Source organism: Mustela erminea, chromosome 5 (genome assembly GCF_009829155.1).
Source record: "Mustela erminea isolate mMusErm1 chromosome 5, mMusErm1.Pri, whole genome shotgun sequence".
In the NCBI taxonomy this organism is placed as follows: Eukaryota; Metazoa; Chordata; class Mammalia; order Carnivora; family Mustelidae; genus Mustela; species Mustela erminea.
Window position 1 is genome coordinate 30,999,200 of NC_045618.1, and position 17,489 is coordinate 31,016,688.

The following is a 17,489-nucleotide window of genomic DNA, read 5'->3' on the forward strand; positions in this document are numbered from 1 at the left end:
CGTACCCCCTCCTAGCGACCTCGCTTGCGGGCCTCGGACCGCAGGGAGACTCGGTGCTCCCACTACGTGATCTCCAGTGGCGTGGCACCCGGAAGGGCACCTGAAGCGCACCTGAAGCACCTGGGGGAGGTGGGACCGTGGGGGCGGGGCGGGATAGCGCCCCGCCCAGCGCGCTGCAGTCCCGGCGGGCGGCGCTGGGGGCAGCGTGGAGTCCGGCCCGCGGCCGCGCGCCCTGACCGCTGGGCTGCGCGCCGGAACGCGGCGCGGGGAAGCAGGAAGCGGCGGGCACCCGGCAGCGGGGATGGCGGGGCCCGCCTGGGGTCCCCCGCGGCTGGACGGCTTCATCCTCACTGAGCGCCTGGGCAGCGGCACTTACGCCACGGTGTACAAAGCCTACGCCAAGGTGGGTGCGGGGCAGGGCGCCCTGGGGACCCCCGCGCTGGGCAGGGACGGGGCTGGGGCACTAGTGAGGGCCCGGCCCGTGTGCTCGCCAGACTCCGAGCGAGCCCGGATGGGCGAGAGAGAGGCGAGTTGCGGCGTGCGAGCAATGGCCCGCGGCCGGCCGCGCTTCGGTGGAGGAGCTGGGAGCTGACTGCCACCCTTAGGTTTTAAAAACAAAAACGCACGCCCACACAGCTCTGTTTTGTCTGGAGAAGCAGGTGAGGCCTCGGTGAAGCTCGGTGTCACAGGCAGATAGGCGTAGGTTAGGAGCAGAACAGGGAGGATCCTTGGTGGGCTGGAAGGAGTCTGGGACAGAGTTCTAGAAGGCTGGACCCAGTTAGGAATCGGAGTGCGCCGCTCTAGAACACTGAATGACACACCTTCGTGGGGGCGCTCTAGAATACAATGAAATCGATTATGGAGAACATTAGACTGGGTGGGGAGCCCGGGATTCCAGAAGCCCAGTGCCTCCCTGGCCTGGGAAGGGGAAGCTGGGAAGCCTGGAGGCTGATGTGAGTGGGGAGGCCCAGTGATGGGGCAGGAGGGCCCCGGCATGGGCTCTGTTCCTCTCAAGGCAGAAACCTCAAATCTCCTGTCCCCACAGAAGGACACCCGTGAGGTGGTAGCCATAAAGTGTGTGGCCAAGAAGAGTCTGAACAAGGCATCTGTGGAGAACCTCCTGACAGAGATTGAGATCCTCAAGGGCATCCGACACCCCCACATTGTACAGCTGAAAGACTTCCAGGTGTGGACCTGGGGTGGGGCCACCCCCAAAGGGAGCTAGAGAAGGGGCATTCTCTTCAAGTTGCCCCTCTGCCTCTATAACCGCAGTGGGACAGCGACAACATCTACCTCATCATGGAGTTCTGTGCAGGGGGTGACCTGTCTCGCTTCATCCATACCCGCAGAATTCTGCCTGAGAAAGTGGCCCGTGTCTTCATGCAGCAGTTGGGTAAAAGCCTCGGACCCCCTCCTGACGCCCCTTCTCGTGATCTCTGCCCCCCTCAACCTCCCACTGCAGGCGTAGAACCATTCTTAGTAGTTGTCTCTGCTTCAGCTTGTCTTGTTAGGGCCCCATCTTTCCCACGTGCCTATCCTGGCTTAAGGATGACGAGAGAGAGAGAGGAACCCTCTTTTGTGGGGAGTCCGGGTTTCCACACATGGAACATAATATAAGGAACTCATAGAATTTTCCAGGGCCTAAGGGTAGGACTCAAGTGCTTTGCCAAGGAAAAGAACAAGACTTTAAGGGTTGGGGGGCTGGGGAGGCTTCTAGGAGGGGGAGGGGACTTGCTAACGGGTCAGGGGGATAGGGGGCAAATTCTTAGAAGTGGCAGGAACCTGATATTTAAGTATTAAAACATTTGGTAGAGCAGCCAGTGTAGAAGTCCAGTTGGGCAGGCTTGAAGGGGCAGATATAAGGCTGGCAGGGGCGCGGGCGGGGTGGTGAGAGGCAGGTGAGGGATGGCCTTCTCTGACACCTGTTTCTCCATGTGGGTCTTATTCCCCAGCTAGTGCCCTGCAGTTCCTGCATGAACGGAATATCTCTCACCTGGATCTGAAGCCACAGAACATTCTGCTGAGCTCCTTGGAGAAGCCCCATCTCAAACTGGCAGGTGTGAGTCTGGAACATCAGGGATGGGGTTTGGAGGGTGGGTGTGCAGGGGCCTCACACTGCCCAGGCTCGCTCAGCAGCCCTAGTTCTCATGATACCCTCTATTGAGTCATCAAGCCATGACAGGCTGGGAAATGCAGGGACAGGCCCGCCACCAAAAGGCAGGACGTTTCTCAAGCTCCCTTCGCTTGACTCCAGCAGTGGACTGGATGGGGCCAGGGCTCAGTCTGGGGTCAGGGTCAGGACTCCATGTGTGATGACAGGAAGGACTGACCGTGTGAGCAGGGTTGGGAACTGATCTGTCCCCAGGGTTGGGGCTCAACACGTGACTCAGTCTGTGACAGTGTTGGGGGATGGGGGGATGGGGGGGTGGAGGTGGCTGTGGCCAAGAATGGACTTGAGGCTGGGAGGCCAGAAAGCAAGGTAAAACCTCAGCTTCTAACTCCTGGTGGGCCCTTATCCTCATAGCTGATGTGATCAGGGTGGGCTTCCTGGAAAAAGATGCCTGAGGGGGCTGGCTTCCAGAGGAAGATGGAGGAGGGTGTTTTAGGCTTTAGGATTTGGAGAGAAAGGGGGTGAGCAAAAGCCACAGAGTAGGATTGATCCTGGTGAGCCTGGCGAGCCTGGCGGGTGGGGAGGAGCCCTGTCCTGGAGCACAGGGTGAAGCTTTAAAGGGCAGGAGATGCAGCAGCTAGACTCAGGGCCCTGCTGCCCGGCCTTTTGCCCGCAGACTTTGGCTTTGCACAGCACATGTCTCCCTGGGACGAGAAGCACGTGCTCCGTGGCTCCCCACTATACATGGCCCCCGAGATGGTGTGTCAGCGGCAGTACGATGCCCGTGTGGACCTCTGGTCCGTGGGGGTCATCCTGTACGGTGAGAGCTCTGTCCCCAGCCCCAACCCCCGGACCTCCACCATGTGTCCTCAGGCAAGACCTCTCTAGGGCCCCTCTTAAGGGGTTCTAATGAATGTGACTCTGCAGGCCCGGAGTCCCTGCCATGAGAGGTGTCAGCCCCCGACCCCAAGGTATGGGCCAGGCGAGGCTTGACCCTGTCCCCTCCCAGCCTGCCCTCTGCCTCCCTTCCACAGAAGCCCTCTTCGGGCAGCCCCCCTTTGCCTCCAGGTCGTTCTCAGAGCTGGAGGAGAAGATCCGGAGCAACCGGGTTATCGAGGTGGGTCTCAGAAAGCCCTGGCAACCTGTTGGGAGAGGGCTTCGGGGCCCTGAGTTAGGTGCCCTCGCTGCCACTGCACAGCCTGGGGCATGGGCTCCAGGCTGGCTTTGTGGTGCTAGACGTGCTCTAGAGGGGAGGTTGGGGCTCTAGAGGGTTCTGGGAACCCGGATCAGCTCCAGACAGGATGCAAAGGGACTGCCCCACTGATTGTGTGCGGGCCCTCTGTGGGAGCAAAGCCAGCAGGCCAGGCCCAGCCTTACCAAGAGGGATCGGGGAAGGAAAAGCAAGTACATGGGGTTCACAACAGCAAGGCTTCCTGCGAGGGCGTGGCTCCCCCCCCCCCCCCCCCCCCCGGCACCCAGCGCCTTGTCCTGTCACTGTTCTTCCCGAGACTCCAGTTCTCCCCCTGTACACATGTTCCTCTGGGGCATCCCTGACCGGCCCCTGGGCTGGGGCTGAGGTGCTGGGGCCCCCTGTGATCTGGCTCCCACCCTCCCTGCAGCTCCCCCTGCGGCCCCCGCTCTCCCGAGACTGCCGGGACCTGCTGCAGCGGCTCCTGGAGCGGGACCCCAATCGTCGCATCTCCTTCCAGGACTTCTTTGCCCACCCCTGGGTGGACCTGGAGCACATGCCCAGCAGGGAGAGCCTGGCTCGTGCGGTAAAAGGGCCAGCGGGAGGGCGGAGGAGGAGGGCAGGTTGAGGGGGGCGCTCATTAACCCCATTTGGTGAAGCACCAGGGATCTGCCCCTCTCCTTTCGTGCTGAGCCTGGGGACGGGCCTGACCCCTGACCTGCCTGTCCCCCAGACCGCCCTTGTGGTGCAGGCTGTGAAGAAGGACCAGGACGGGGAGGCTGCGGCCGCTTTATCCCTCTACTGCCAAGCACTGGACTTCTTCGTGCCTGCCCTTCACTGTGAGTGCCTTGAGCCCTGGGGTGCAGCGGGGGGGGCAGCCCCAGCTGCAGTGGATGGATTCCAGAAGCAGCTCCCCACCCAGAGTTTTGTGGGAGACAAGGCAGTTTTGAGGGTAAATCTGGCACTTGGTCCTTTTGAGGGTCCCAGAGGATTTGGTGGGGGGGCAGAGCAGACACCTCACGCAAACCCCCACTATCTGCAGATGAAGTGGATGCCCAGCGGAAGGAGGCAATTAAGGCAAAGGTAGGTGAGGGACCCGCCTGGGGTGGGCGATCCTGGGGTCTCTGCAAACCGGCTCTCTTAGAACTAAGAACCAAAACTTCATTCCTAGGGAGGGTCAGGTCCATCTCAGTGGCCCCCTGTCCTTACAGCATGGGGCAGAACCTGGAGGTGGGTGCCGGGGAGGAAGGTGAGGTTGGGGCAGCACCTTATCAGCCCTTCCCCTCCTGCAGGTGAGGCAGTACGTGTCCCGGGCTGAGGAGCTCAAAGCCATCGTCTCCTCCTCCAATCAGGCCCTGCTGAAGCAGGGGACTTCTGCACGTGACTTGCTCAGAGGTAGGCCTGGTTCCTGGCCTCAGGCCCCAGCAGCTTCCCTCCAGCCTAAGGGGGCAGCAGCATGGGGTAGTTTCCCTGAGATGGAAAGCAGGCTGCTCCTCCTCACCCTGAGCCTTTGTCCTCATCCCAGAGATGGCCCGGGACAAGCCTCGCCTCCTTGCTGCCCTGGAAGTGGCTTCGGCCGCCACAGCCAAGGTAGGCACACAGTGCGAGGGGTTCACGTGGGGCAGGAAAAGTGCAGGGCATGACATGAAGTGACCTGTTGTCCCCGTGGTTGTAGGAGGAGGAAGCCGGTGGGGAACAGGATGCCCTGGACCTGTACCAGCATGGCCTGGGGGAGTTGCTGGTGCTGCTGGCAGGTGAGCGCACCCCCACCATCACCACTGGCCCCCAGGCCGCGGGCTGCCCATCGCTCACCGCACACCCTCCCTCTCTTTGTAGCGGAGCCCCCAGGCCAGAGGCGGGAGCTGCTTCACACTGAGGTGCCTGCCGTGGTTGAGAGGGTTGGGAGGCTTCCTCTTCCCCTCTTCCCCCTGCTCCCATGCTGGGGGTCCTCAGCTTCCCGCAGGGTGTTCCAAGGCTGGGAGTCAGACCTCACAGCCTGGGGAATTCCAGGGGCCCTGCGCGCTCCATCAGGGGCTCAGGTGCCGGGGGTCAGGGCACGGGGACAGACAGGGTGGCGCTGCTTTGGTTGGAAAGGCCTCCTGGAGAAGGGAGCAGATAAAGAGCTCAGGGGGCCTGGTTTGGGTGGTGTGGAGGGTTCTGGAGAGCATCGAGCATGAGGAGGAAAGCAGTTTGAAGGCCCCTCCGGCCCACACCCCCATGGACGTGTCTTCCCCCGGCAGGTTCAGAACCTCATGGCTCGAGCTGAATACCTGAAGGAGCAGGTCAAGGTGGGCATGCGGGCTGGCTGCATCCTGCCCTTCTCTGCCTGCGGCTGCCTGTCCCCTGCACCCCCTTACATGTCTCCCCCTTCCGTCTTCCTCTGAAGGTCCCCCCATCGCTGTCTCTGTCCTTGGCACTCATGCTCAGCCGCTTAGCGGCTGCTCAGTGTGGCCCTGTGCCCACATGTCGCTGTCTCTCACCCCTGCGCTGCCTTTACGTTCCACAGATGAGGGAGTCTCACTGGGCCGCTGAGACCCTGGACAAAGAAGGGCTGTCGGAGTCTGTTCGAAGCTGTGAGTCCTGCCCTGGAGTCGGACCCTTACCAAGGAGAGGGAAGGGCTGGGGGCGGCCCTGGATTCTGCTTCTGTGCCAGAGGCTTAAAATGGACTTTCCCCCCCTTCCTCTCCACAGCGTGCACCCTGCAGTGACCCTGGAGGGATGACTGGATGGGCCACAGCCACCCCTAATTGGGACACACTCCCTTAGACTGACGCCCAGAATTCTGTGGCCCTCCGGAACACTATGGAACAGGCTTCCTGGATGGGCAACTCTTAGACAACCCCCCACACACATCCCAGGATCCCCAGCCCCCCTCAAGATCTTCTGCACTTCCCAGGAGGTCTGATGGCCCATGTCGGTGTTGGCAGCACTGGGCCTTGGCCCTGGGGGAAGGGGACCAGGACTCTGGGAGAAGAGATTCCTTCATGTGACTTTGGTTATGTGGTGGTTGCTGGATCCTGAGCCTGGCACTCTGGGGACATGAGGCCCTAGTTTTGCTCTGAGAACGGGGCAGGGGGCCTTCCGCAGGCACTTCTGTTCTTGCCTCTTCCCCTCTCAGCAGGCAGCTGTGCCCTGTGCCCACCCCTGCCTTCCTGGAAACCCTTATTGCAACTCGCCTCCCTCCTTGCATGGGACCGGGGCACTCCCAAGACCCTCAGGGACCACCCACCTCTCGGTGTGGACTCAGGCCCACAGAGTGCCCAGTTTTCCTGGGAGCTGACCCTCGCTCACCCTCTGAGTATTTTAAGATAATCCTTCAGACGTGAAAATAATGTACTTTTCAGGGGTGGGGTCGATTTAAGAAAGCCATGCCTTGTTCCTGCTCTGGCCCAGGGGGCACAAGGGGAGTGGTCTGCAGCCTTCATCCTTCACCCCTACTTGCCTCAGAGCTGGTCCTGGCTTGGAGTGGGGAGGCATGGAGGCTGCCAGACCCCCTAAGAAAGAGCCAGCAATCCAGGGACCTGGTTCTGGGTCTGATGTTGCTGCTACCCCCCCCCCCCCCCGTGTGTGACCCTGGGCAAGTCCTTACCCCTTTCTGGTCCCGACCTCGCCAGCTCTCCAGTGATGCTGTTAATACCTCCTCAGCTCCCCACATGGGCTTTTAAGAGGACAAAGTGACTAATCTAGAGAACAGTGTTCACCCAGTGGAATTATTTGGGGGTTCTTTTAATTTTAAAAATCCACAAGGGTGCTGATGATACGTAACCTTTGTGCTCTTTAGTGCCTCCTTGGGACAGGAGGCGTCTTCTTTGCAGGAGGCTAGGTATAAAGAATGTAATTCATGGTTTCTCTATTAAATTATTTTCTGAACTTGTGCTTCTCTTCTTGCCCTGGAAAAAATAGGGTATCTCCTGGTTCACAGGCTGGGGCTGGAGGGATCCCAGGAAATGCAGGGAAACTTGAGGGAGAGCAGGGAAGGTCCCCAGCCTCCCCATGCCCTTGTCCTCCGGACTGGTGAGTCAGCAGTGAGCCAGAGCAGTGAGCATTCTCTCCAGGGTCTAGTGCCCAAACCCAGCTCCCCAGACCCCAAGCTGAAACAGTTTCCATCAGCCTGCTGTCCCCCTACCATGTCCTGGTCTGAACAGCAGCCAGGAGCATCTTTGGGGAGTTAAGGAGGGGGAGCTGCCTGCCTTTGAGGGGCCTCCAGTGTGGCCAGGGAAGGGCTTCCATACTGGGAAGGCCTTAATTTCCCCCCCAAGCCCTTGGCCTGGCCATTAGGGGGCAGTGTCAAGCAGTGGTCTAGAGGGCAGAAGGCATGACCAACATCTTGGCTCTGCCCTTTGGCTCTGAAGCTTGGGACCCATTAGCTGGTTTCTTGGTAAAATGAGGATGAAGGTAAGTGGCTGGTGATGGTTTGTAAGGATGAAAGGAGTTCCTGTATGTGAGCCTGACACAGTACAAGTTCAACACAATGTTATTTTCAGATTTAGGGAAAGGAATGTACTTCAGGTTATCTCTGGGAGTAGGCTGCTCAAGAAAGCCTCGAGAAAAATGAGGGAAAGGAAGGAGAGTGACTTGACCCAGTGGGCGGGCGGATGGAGAAGACTGGATGGGAGGGAGAGTGGGAATAAGGAAGGGCGGGCTTGAAAGACCAACGGAACAGAAGGATAATGGGCTCAAGCGTTGGCCCGCGGACCCCACTGTGTGTATGTGATGTCTGCATTGTGCTTCATTGGCTGTGCCCAAATAAGAGTCCAAAACTCCTACAGATGGGGGTGGGGAGGAGGACCCCACTTCAGGGACAGGAAAGGCCGGGGAAGCTGAGGCCAGTGGAGGAGGCCCAGGAGAAGGAAACTTCTGGGGCCTCAGGCTGGTCGTGTCTAAGCCACCTGCCAAGGAAGGAGGCAGCTCAGCCAGAGGAGGTGGGCTTCGCTCTCTAGGGCTCTCTTCGAATGGTGGAGACGTATAGGAAATATGCTAATCTGCTTTAAAAAATACATATTTTTCCTCCTAGGAGCGAGTTTCTGTCTCTCACATTTAACACTTCGAAAGTGCGCAAAACAGAGCAGACATGCCCCAGCGTTCGCGTGCCTTACCCACCCCATCCTCCCACTTACACTCAGTTCCCCAAGCCCAGAGCCAGCACTAGGCCAAGCTGGGGGAGCCCCTGAGCCTCGGGTCCCTCTTCCTCCCAAGGGGCCAGCCCTGGGAGCAGCAGATGGACCACTGGAGCAGACTGAGGGTTCCCTGTGCTCAGCCTGCCCTTTCTTCTGCCCTTTCTTCTGCTAAGTAGGAAGAAGTGGAAGGACCAAGAACTTTGGTTCCTGCAGGAGGTCATCTAGAAGAACTCTTTTTTTTTTTAAAGACTTTATTTATTTATTTGATAGAGATCACAAGTAGGCAGAGAGGCAGGCAGAGAGAGGGGAGGGGGAGAAGCAGGCTCCCAGAGAGCTCTGAGCAGAGAGCCCAGTGCAGGGCTTAATCCTTTCGACCTGAGTCCAAGGCAGAGGCTTTAACCCACTGAGCCACCCAGGCGCCCCTACCTAGTAGAACTCTAGTCACCAGAAGCCAGCTGCTGTCCCAGCCCTGACATGGGAGATGGCCCAGTCCTGAGGCTGGGACATAAGGGGAGGGGCACATCACCTTCTCTAGAGTAACCCCTACACACACTTGAAATCCTACAGACACACTAACACAGAGACACTAATAGGCCATGGGCAGCAGACACAAAAACAACAAAGCCAAGTTCAGGTTCACAGATGCGTGCAGACATGGGCTTACACTCGTGGTCACACACACACAGGCACAGGTCCTGCGAATAAGGCTGAGGCAGCCTTAACTCCACTGTTCCCCCAGCTCACCCACCCCGGCTCCCCTGCTTTTCCTGAGCCTTGCCCCGCAGGATTTTCTGGGAACAGTTCTGCCCCTAGGCACGGGGATAGAGGCAGGGCAGCAGGCTCTATGGCTCCCTCCCACTCCCCTCGCACAGCTCCCCCGTTCTAACCCAACCTCAGGCATCAGCTGGGTCAACAGGCACTGCCGGCACCTCTGGCTCTGCAAGCAAACATTCCCCCAGATGTCCCCAGTGCCTGCCAGGGGGCATCTGTGTCTGAGGAGGTATCATCTGGCCAATGCGGGAAGGGGAAGTCCGCTGAACTCCAAACCCCAACACCCTCCCAAATCCTCCCTGGGGACCAGCTGGCTTCTGGAAAGTCACTGCTTCCCTCTGCGCCCCTCTCCCTCTGACAACCAGGCCTGAGCTGTCTGGGTAGATAGAAGGCAGAAGGGGACTGGAGCAGGGCAGGGTCACCCATCTTCCTGAAATCGCCCAGATTACAGGGCCAGAGAATGGGGGTGGGGTGAGGGGAGCAGGCTGGCCATCTTTGCCATACCTCTCTTCCTGAAAGTGTGGAGGGGGTCCGGACACAGGGGCTGTTTCACCCCCTTTCAAGCTCTCCTGTATCCTCAGACCGCCTGCCAGCTTGAGAGAGAGGAAGGGAGGAGGGAAGAAAAAACAGGAGAAAGAAAAAGACTAGGGAGGTGAATTATTTACTCTAGACTATGCTGTACTGATGGCAGGGTTTTAATGGCTGGGAAAAGGGAAGTTGGGGGGCAAGTGGCTTTCTCTGTGGCCCTCGCATCACATCAGGCGGGTGCACCAGTCACAGACCAAGTGACTGTGTGAATAAGTGGAAGCAGAAACCAGCCAGGGAGAGAGTAGTGGGCCAGTAGTCCCGTTGACACGCCCTGAGGGCTTGGGACTGGGGCGGGTACAGAGGAGGCCCCCCACCTGAGGGTATGAGTATAGGCCAGGTAGGAGGCAGGAACAAGGTGGAAGTTGGTGGGGGACACAAATGAGAAGGACATGGACTAGCAGAGAAGCCCTGAAAGCAGGGGAAGGAAGAGGGGAGGCAGGGAGAGGCCAACAGAGTCTGGAGACCCCTCAGCCTGTCCTCCTTGCCCACCTCTGCCTGGGCCCCAGAGCTGGCTCCTTTTGCCCCAGAGCCACCTCCCTCCAGTGCAGAGACACACAGACCAGGGCTTCCTGAGGTTTCCCGGTGTGAGAAGGAAACAAGTGTGGAGGCTCAGCAGTCCCCCCCACTCCCTGACCCCAGTCAGCTCGGTTTGTGAGGACTCAGTGAGTGTTAACCCCCAGCCTCCCCCACGGCCTGGCTCTCTGCCTCTTTCATCTGGGTCCTGCAAACCACTGAGGGAAAAAGGGTCTGTCCAATCCCATTAAGCAGAAGGCCCCTGGAGGGTGGAGTGCTGACGTGGGCCTTGCTGCTGACGCTGTCGGGGAGGCCCACGCACCGCCCCCACCAACACACACACACCCAGCCTGGGGCTCCAGCTTGGGTCTCCTCCCGCTCCTGGAAGGTCAGGAGGGGTTTTTGTCCAGAGACTGCCCAGGGGGGCAGCCTAGGAGCAGCTCAGAGGCACAGGCCCCTTCCCTGGAGACGCTCAGGAGAGAAGGCTCGGTGTGACAGCTCAAGTCTTCCCATCCTGGGCCTGTGTCCCCCTCCCTGTCTACACCTTCCTCGTGCCTCGTCCTCTCTTTCTCCTCCCTCTTCCACCTGTTTCTCCCCACATTACCTACTGAACAGGTTTTATGTTTCGTGCTCTTATTTTACAAGGGAAGCCCAGTGGAAACTTAGCCCTGAAACCAAGCCCTCCTATAGCCGTGCTGCCTGTAAACCTTGGTTGGCTTCTGAAGGCTGGTACCAGGCAGCGGGCACCGGGGCTTGGTCTGTAGCACCCTGTTGCTGTTCAGGACCCTGGGTGGCCAGCTTGCGGTTGGTTTCCTGGACTCCCTCTCCACAAGTAAGTAGGATGAGATTTGTGCTCTTTATTTTTGTTTGTTTGTCTTTGTTTTCTAAGGAATCAGTTGTCATTTATTGATGGTTTGCCTCACGCCAAAGGCTTTACAAACAGTCATCCTTTGAAACCTTATTACTTAGGAGGGGTTAATTCTTCATTCCACAGCAGGGAAAATAGACTCCAGAGGGAAAGAGACCCGCTCAAAGCCATACAGCGGTGCCCAGACTGGGAGGCGGTTGTCCTGCCTTCTCTTAGTTACACCTTCCATCTCCGAGGTGAGAAGGGGGGATAGGCGTTGGTGCCAGAGACAGCTGTGATCGAACCAGAGCCCCTCCTGGGGTCCCAAGTAATGGCCTAGAGGCCCGACCTTGTCCACGTGCACCCCCATCCAGCTGGCTACCACACCCTCTCCTCAAAGCCCAGACCTGTTTCATCCAGCCCCAGGCTGGACCTGGCACCTTCCATCTATGCAGGAACCCCGCCCTTGCCCAGGGGCCCAGAAGGGTAGGGCTTGAACATCTTACAGAGGCTGGCATTGTTATGAAACTATGGGTGAGGAGGACTGTGGGGCTACTAACCCCCAAATTCCTGGAGGTCTGTAAGAAGTGGGAAGATAGGCACATCATTTCAAATTTTTATTTTTCACGGAGCTGACGGAGGAGATCCAGCTATGGAATCCAGAGACAGTTCTACAGGAACAGAACAGAAATTGCCTGGGCCTGGGTCCAGAGAAGGCCTGGAGCCGCCTGGGCTACCGTTCAGTGCCAGCTTCATCCTTGGCACTCAGCCCCTCACACAGCATCGCTCAGCTCCCGAGAGCCAGAGCCCACGGCACAGTGGCAGCCGCTCCTGGCTATGGCTGCAGCTGTTGTCCTGCCCAAGGAGGAGTGCGGGGTTGGCTCTGAGGGCCAAGGAGGCCAAGCCAGAAAGAGTCTTAGAAATTACCCAGTCCATCCTCATTTTAGAGATGATGCAGCGAGGACCAAAAAGAACAGTGGCTTTCACAGAGAATGAACATGGAGGCTCAACCTTGGGCTTCTGGTCTACTGAGGGAGTCTGCCCAAAGACCCCTCTAAGCATGTCTGAGTGTTGGTGTCTGGAGGTTCTGGCCTGTGTGTGTGTGTGTGTGTGTGTGTGTCTGTGTTTGCCAGGATGTGTCTGTGGCCCAAGCTTCCGCCCATGCCATGGTTTCCACGTCTCTCTAGGTCTCTCTATGGGCGCTCCTGTGTGCAAGAACTTAGGGCCACGGCCAGAGAGGGATGGGCATATTCCTATAATCTTAGGAGGCCTCTCCAAGCTGAGTAGAGAGGGTGGGTCCTGAGGGAAAGAGAGGAATGGGGACTTTGGTCCCAGTGGAGAAGGAAAGACCAGAAGGCAGGATTGGGCCATGGATGAGAAGGGTCCTGAACTAACATGGGATGGGGGGGAAACAAAACTAAGATGGGGTGTGGGTCCCTGGGCATTGAGACATGCTCTTAAGCCTCATGTGGGCCCAGCCCTCTGGTCACCCCAGTGCAGGGGGAGTAGTCACATGATATGGCACTTTTCAGCTGATTGCTTGAGGTCCCCCAGTGTGGCCTGGGCCTTGTCCTTGAGTGAGCCGATGTCCAAGCCAGGGAGACTGGCCAACTGCCCGAGGACAGAGGCCCTCTCCTCCTCCTCCTCTGTGTCCTCCGCAATCATCTTGGCCAGCTCCCGGGGCAGCTCCACGTCTCCACCTGCCATCTGAATCTGGCTCTCATCTGTCTCGTTCTGAAGGGAAGAGGGGAAGAGGCAGAGTGGGGCTGGAGGCCCAGGAAGACCCAGAGTTGAAGGGACAGTGGGGAGGCCTGGCCTGGGCTCCCAGCCCCTAGATTCTCGAGCCACATGTTCCGGTGAGCTCAGCCCCCACCCGCACATCCCAGGATCGAGCTTTGGACACTTGGGACATGGAGACCTTGCACTTCCACGCCTTGCATTTTATACCACCTAACTTCACTCTGAGATACCAAAGACACTCGCATAGTGAATAAAGCAAAATGGAAATGCTTAGGAGTCAAACTGTTCCAGGCAGCTAGGTCATAAGCTGGCGTTCATTGCCTACGCTGGAGGATGTATTGATCGTAGTGATGTGTACCATTTATTAAGTGCCTATTGTATGACTGACATTCAAAATACCCCTGTGAGGTAGGTGTTCTTATTTCTATTTTACAAATAAGGGGAAATTGAGGCTCAGTTTTAAGTAAGCAAATTACTCAACTTAAGTAACTTGTGCAAGTCACACAACTAGGAAGCAGAGGCACTTGTTTTAAACCTACATCATGGGGACGCCTGGGTGGTTCAGTCAGCTGAGGGGCTGACTTCGGCTCAGGTCATGGTCCCAAGGTCCCGGGATCGAGTCCTGTGTCAGGCCGCCTGCTCAGTGGGGAGTCTGCTTTTTCTCCCTCTCCTTCTCCCCCTGCTTGTGCTCTCTCTCTCTCAAATAAATAAATAAAATCTTAAAAAAAATAAACCTATGGGGCACCTGGTTGGCTCAGTGGGTTAAAGCCTCTGCCTTCGGCTCAGATCATGATCTCAGGGTCCTGGGATAGAGCCCCACATCAGGCTCTCTGCTCAGCAAGGAGCCTGCTTCCTCCTCTCTCTCTCTGCCTGCCTCTCTGCCTACTTGTGATCTCTGTCAAATAAATAAATAAAATCTTAAAAAAAAAAAACCCTACATCATGGATTCAAATATCTGTGCTCTCTCTGCACACCTACCGGTTGCCATCGTATTTCTCTACCCCCTTGGGGACCCTGGCCCTTTCCACTCTATGTCCTACTCAGTTACAGCCAAGACTTCCCTCCACTCCACCCTACCCCCCGCTTTTTAAAAAAGATTTTATTTAATTGAGAGAGAGAGAGAACAGGCAGGGGATAGAGACGGAGGCAGAGGGAGAAGCAGGCTCACAGCCAAACAGGGAGCCAGATACGGGACTCAATCCCAGGACCCCAAGACCATGACCTGAGCCGAAGGCGGACGCTTCACTGACGGAGCCACCCAGGCACCCAGTCTTGCCTCTTTCATTAGATGCAGGTTCTCTGATGGCAGGAATTGTGTCTCTTAACGGGCTTAGTGCAAGCATTTGAGCAATGACTCCATTCCTAGCTGGGTTTAACTCATTACATTTCCTGGCTTCCTGGACTGGTTTTCCCTCTGAGAGACTGGTGCCCTCTGGAGAGTCAGAGGCAGCCAAAGGATCAGTAAACATTTGTTGGATGAGTGAATGTGATGTTCACATGTCTGATCTTCTAATTTAAGTGGAAGATTCTGGGCACTGGGAGTACTTTGTGCCTCACTTTCCTCCTTAGGCAACAATTCCATGCCCATCCAGTGCTGTAATGCCTGTAGGAGACATCTGGCTGTTGACCAACCAAGGGGCATTTTGCTCTCTGCAGAGGGACTCCTACCCTGGATGGCAGCTGGGGTCCTACAGCAACCTGAGGTTCCATGTTCACAGGCTTGAGCTCTGACCCCGCTCCAACACTAGCTGGCTGTGTGGCCTTGTCATCTTGTAATCTCTCTGAGCCTCAGTTTCCTTATTTGTAGTGTGGGTGATAGCCACCTGGAAACGTTATTGAGGGACTACATAAGGGGATGAAGACCGAGCACCTGAACCACAGAGGGTGCTGCATTCTCTACCCCTGCCCCTGTCCCCCTCCTCCCCCCGCCCCGTGTGCAGGATCTCAGTACTCAATCTCAACCTCCTACTCAACCTTGCAGTAAAATCAAATGCTTTCCGATTCTTCCTCTGCCTGGACCTGATTAGGGTTTGGGGGAAGGGGACACGGGGGAGAGAAGGGGCTTGAACTGGCTCCAGAAACACAAACCTATCAGTCTTGGGAAGGCTGGGCTTCCTTGCAGCACCAAACCCTGGCCTCTGAGTCTTCTTTCCTCTGAGAAAGAAGGATCCAACCAAGAACTCCCTGAATTTCAGGAGCTGAGTTGCGGAGTCCAGAGTCTGGAGGAAGAGTGGGGAGCCCCAAGCTCAGGGTCCCAATGTGCCTACCAGCCCAGGCTCCTAGCTTACCTTGGGCAGCCGATATTTATCTCTGAAGTGGCTCCGCAGCGTGGCCCGCTCAGCCTTCCTCTGCGTGAACTGCGCATCCCGCTCCATCCTGCGGGGGGCACCGGGGGCGGAGTCATCTCAGGGGCTGAGAGAATGGGCGGGGTCTGCGAGGGAAGGGCCGAGGGGTCTCTGCGCATCCCTTCCCCGGGCGCTAACAGCTTCGATCCTGCCTGACTCGGCTGTGGCTGTGTGCTCCGACCTGGCGGGTCTTGGGTCTAAGTCTTTGCTGCCTCTCCCCACATCATCGCGGCCCTTTCTCTGCACCTGCCACTGGACTCTCCCGGCAGGAGCGTCAGCCTGTCTCGCTCATTCTGCAGACCCTAATACGTGTCCGTCGCAGCCTCCAACTCCGTCTGTCTTTTCCCTTCCTGACAGATTGTGTCGTGTGGGGGAAAGTATTCGGGACAGACTTGGGTTTGCGTCCCGGCTGCATTGCCACTTTTGGTACGCCACTTACTTCCCTCTTTTGCAACTCACAAAACTATTATCAGGATTAAGCGAAATAATAGCTAATGTTTAATGATATAGCATGTGCCAGGCATTGTGCTATGCAGTTTACATGCGTTAAATAATTTAATCCTTATAAATATATAAGGCAAGTTTTATGGTTACCACCCCCATTTTACAGAAGAGGAAACTGAGGCACAGAAAGGTTTAGGTAACCTGTCTAAAGTCACCCATCTAAAAAGAAGACAAACCTAGATCTGAACCTAAGCAGTCTAGCTCTGGGGGCCAGCCCCAGCTGCCTCTCTGTCCCAGCACTGCCCACACACAAGTAGACATTGAGACTCAGTATATATGAATGCCCCATCTCAAGATCTGTCTCCGTGACTCTGACCCCCCTCAGCGGCATCGCTTTTCTCAGAACCTCAGGCTCAGAGGAGCTCCAGTTGGAAGATGGAGACGGTTAGGACCAGATCGGATTAAGGGATTACCTGTTTCGTCAGAAATGCACGTGCCCCCACCCCATCCCACAGCCTTTCTGCCCCTGCCCCCACTCCCTCTGGTCCCGGAGTGCGAAGCTGGGACGGGGTCCTGGGTTTGAGATAGGGTGACTCTGGGAGCAGCCTAGAAAGCACATGCCAGCCTCTTACCGTGTCTAGAAAAGTAGGGTAAGGGACTCGGGGTCTGAAACCGCCCTAGAGGTCGGCCAGGTGGCTGGAGGGGGTGGGGGAAGGTCGTTGGAGCCAGGAAAGGATCCCACTCACTTCTCTTCCACCAGTTGCTTCTGATACTCCTCATACTCTTCTCGGCTCATGCCCTGCGCTTCGGCCGCCGATTTGTCCCCGTCCCCCTTGTCCTCGCCGCCCCCCAGGCTCCCGGTGAGATTCTTCAGCTGGCCGCCCACCATAGTCTTCACCATGAACGCCATGGTCTTCGCTGGCCCTGGCACCGGGCTCTGGGAGCCAGGCACGTCCGCACCTACTTCAGCACTAGGTCTCGCGGACAGCTCCGGCCGCGGGCAGGCGCCCCACGCTCTGAGCCTCCCGCCGCCCGCCCCCGCCCAGGCCCGCCCCCACCTCCCCAAACCCCTCCTCACGGGGGGCGGGGGGCATGCACGGGGCTGAGGAGGCTGGACCACGTGCCCGCTCCGCACTCCCGCCTCCCCCACGTGCCTCCTACCACGCCAAGCTCCGCCCGGGCATTGCTGACAACAGATTAGGGCCTGTGGGGGTGGGGTCGCTCCCCAGGGAAAGGGGCTGCACTGATGCGCCTGGAACACTGCTCCTCAGTCTCCCCCCACTCCCTCCCCTCTCAGGTCGCTGACAGCCAGGATTTCAGCTAGCTGTTTCAAGTGGTAGCAAGGGGCAAAGATTCTGCCCTGGCCCGTACCCCATCCTCCCCAGCCCGCTGTCCCAACAGCTGCTCAATGAGCTGGACTGGACGCGGGGAAAGAGAGGGAGACCAGAAAGCGGGAATCCCAATTATGTCTCCACGGGTTGCCTCAGAGTTCTCCCTCACACGCCAGCCCCGCTGAACTCTAGAGCTGCAAAAAGTGGAGAAGGGGAGGGTTGTTCATGGTGATGCTGGCTGGGCTGAGCCAGGAAGGACACCTGGAGGTACCACTCTTTGTTCTGGAGGAATTTGGGGATAGAATTATACGTAGAAGAAGTCACGTTTGTGACTTCTACTCCCTCCATCCTCTAGGGCTCAAGCCTTGTGGGGTATCTGGGTTTTGGTAATCAAGTCAGTCCTTGACCCCCTTGCCTGCTTGGAGCCCACTGCCAGCTACCTGTCCAGAGAAAGTGGAAGCCTTCAGAAAGATTAAGGTGAAGTCAGAAGGTAA

The 17,489-nt window shown here is 57.6% G+C and overlaps 2 protein-coding genes across 4 annotated transcripts; one reads left to right on the top strand and one right to left on the bottom strand.

The window, feature by feature from the left end:
- Positions 1–206: 206 nt before the first annotated feature.
- Positions 207–7,169, top strand: ULK3 (unc-51 like kinase 3). Of its 3 annotated transcripts, XM_032342426.1 has the most exons (16): positions 208–403; positions 1,046–1,186; positions 1,273–1,393; positions 1,953–2,057; positions 2,787–2,930; positions 3,145–3,227; positions 3,730–3,885; positions 4,033–4,138; positions 4,342–4,382; positions 4,592–4,694; positions 4,825–4,889; positions 4,975–5,053; positions 5,136–5,176; positions 5,540–5,587; positions 5,806–5,872; positions 5,991–7,169. In XM_032342426.1, the coding sequence occupies exons 1-16, from the start codon at positions 302–304 to the stop codon at positions 6,005–6,007; spliced, it is 1,419 nt and encodes a 472-aa protein (XP_032198317.1). In that variant the 5' UTR covers positions 208–301; the 3' UTR covers positions 6,008–7,169. The 3 variants fall into 3 exon arrangements, 2 of the variants coding, with proteins under 2 accessions (XP_032198318.1, XP_032198317.1); XR_004285638.1 differs by lacking the exon at positions 5,136–5,176 and having other exon boundaries at positions 207–403; XM_032342427.1 differs by lacking the exons at positions 5,136–5,176; positions 5,806–5,872; positions 5,991–7,169 and adding an exon at positions 5,686–5,777 and having other exon boundaries at positions 207–403.
- Positions 7,170–11,159: 3,990 nt separating this feature from the next.
- On the bottom strand, positions 11,160–16,706 carry CPLX3 (complexin 3). Its single transcript, XM_032342436.1, has 3 exons — positions 16,411–16,706; positions 15,164–15,251; positions 11,160–12,869 (listed from the first exon to the last, which is right to left on the bottom strand). Exons 1-3 carry the CDS (start codon positions 16,572–16,574, stop codon positions 12,645–12,647), a joined length of 477 nt encoding a protein of 158 aa, XP_032198327.1. The 5' UTR covers positions 16,575–16,706; the 3' UTR covers positions 11,160–12,644.
- Between the last annotated feature and the right edge of the window lie 783 nt (positions 16,707–17,489).

Excerpts from the sequence above, each read along its gene's own strand:
- ULK3 (XM_032342426.1), top strand. The coding sequence starts at position 302 with ATGGCGGGGCCCGCCTGGGGTCCCCCGCGGCTGGACGGCTTCATCCTC. Across the intron at positions 3,886-4,032 it reads GGGAGAGCCTGGCTCGTGCG|ACCGCCCTTGTGGTGCAGGC; the intron begins GTAAAAGGGCCA and ends CCTGTCCCCCAG. Across the intron at positions 4,139-4,341 it reads CTTCGTGCCTGCCCTTCACT|ATGAAGTGGATGCCCAGCGG; the intron begins GTGAGTGCCTTG and ends CACTATCTGCAG.
- CPLX3 (XM_032342436.1), bottom strand. The coding sequence starts at position 16,574 with ATGGCGTTCATGGTGAAGACTATGGTGGGCGGCCAGCTGAAGAATCTC. Across the intron at positions 15,252-16,410 it reads AAGCAACTGGTGGAAGAGAA|GATGGAGCGGGATGCGCAGT; the intron begins GTGAGTGGGATC and ends TGCCCCCCGCAG. Across the intron at positions 12,870-15,163 it reads ATAAATATCGGCTGCCCAAG|AACGAGACAGATGAGAGCCA; the intron begins GTAAGCTAGGAG and ends TCTTCCCTTCAG.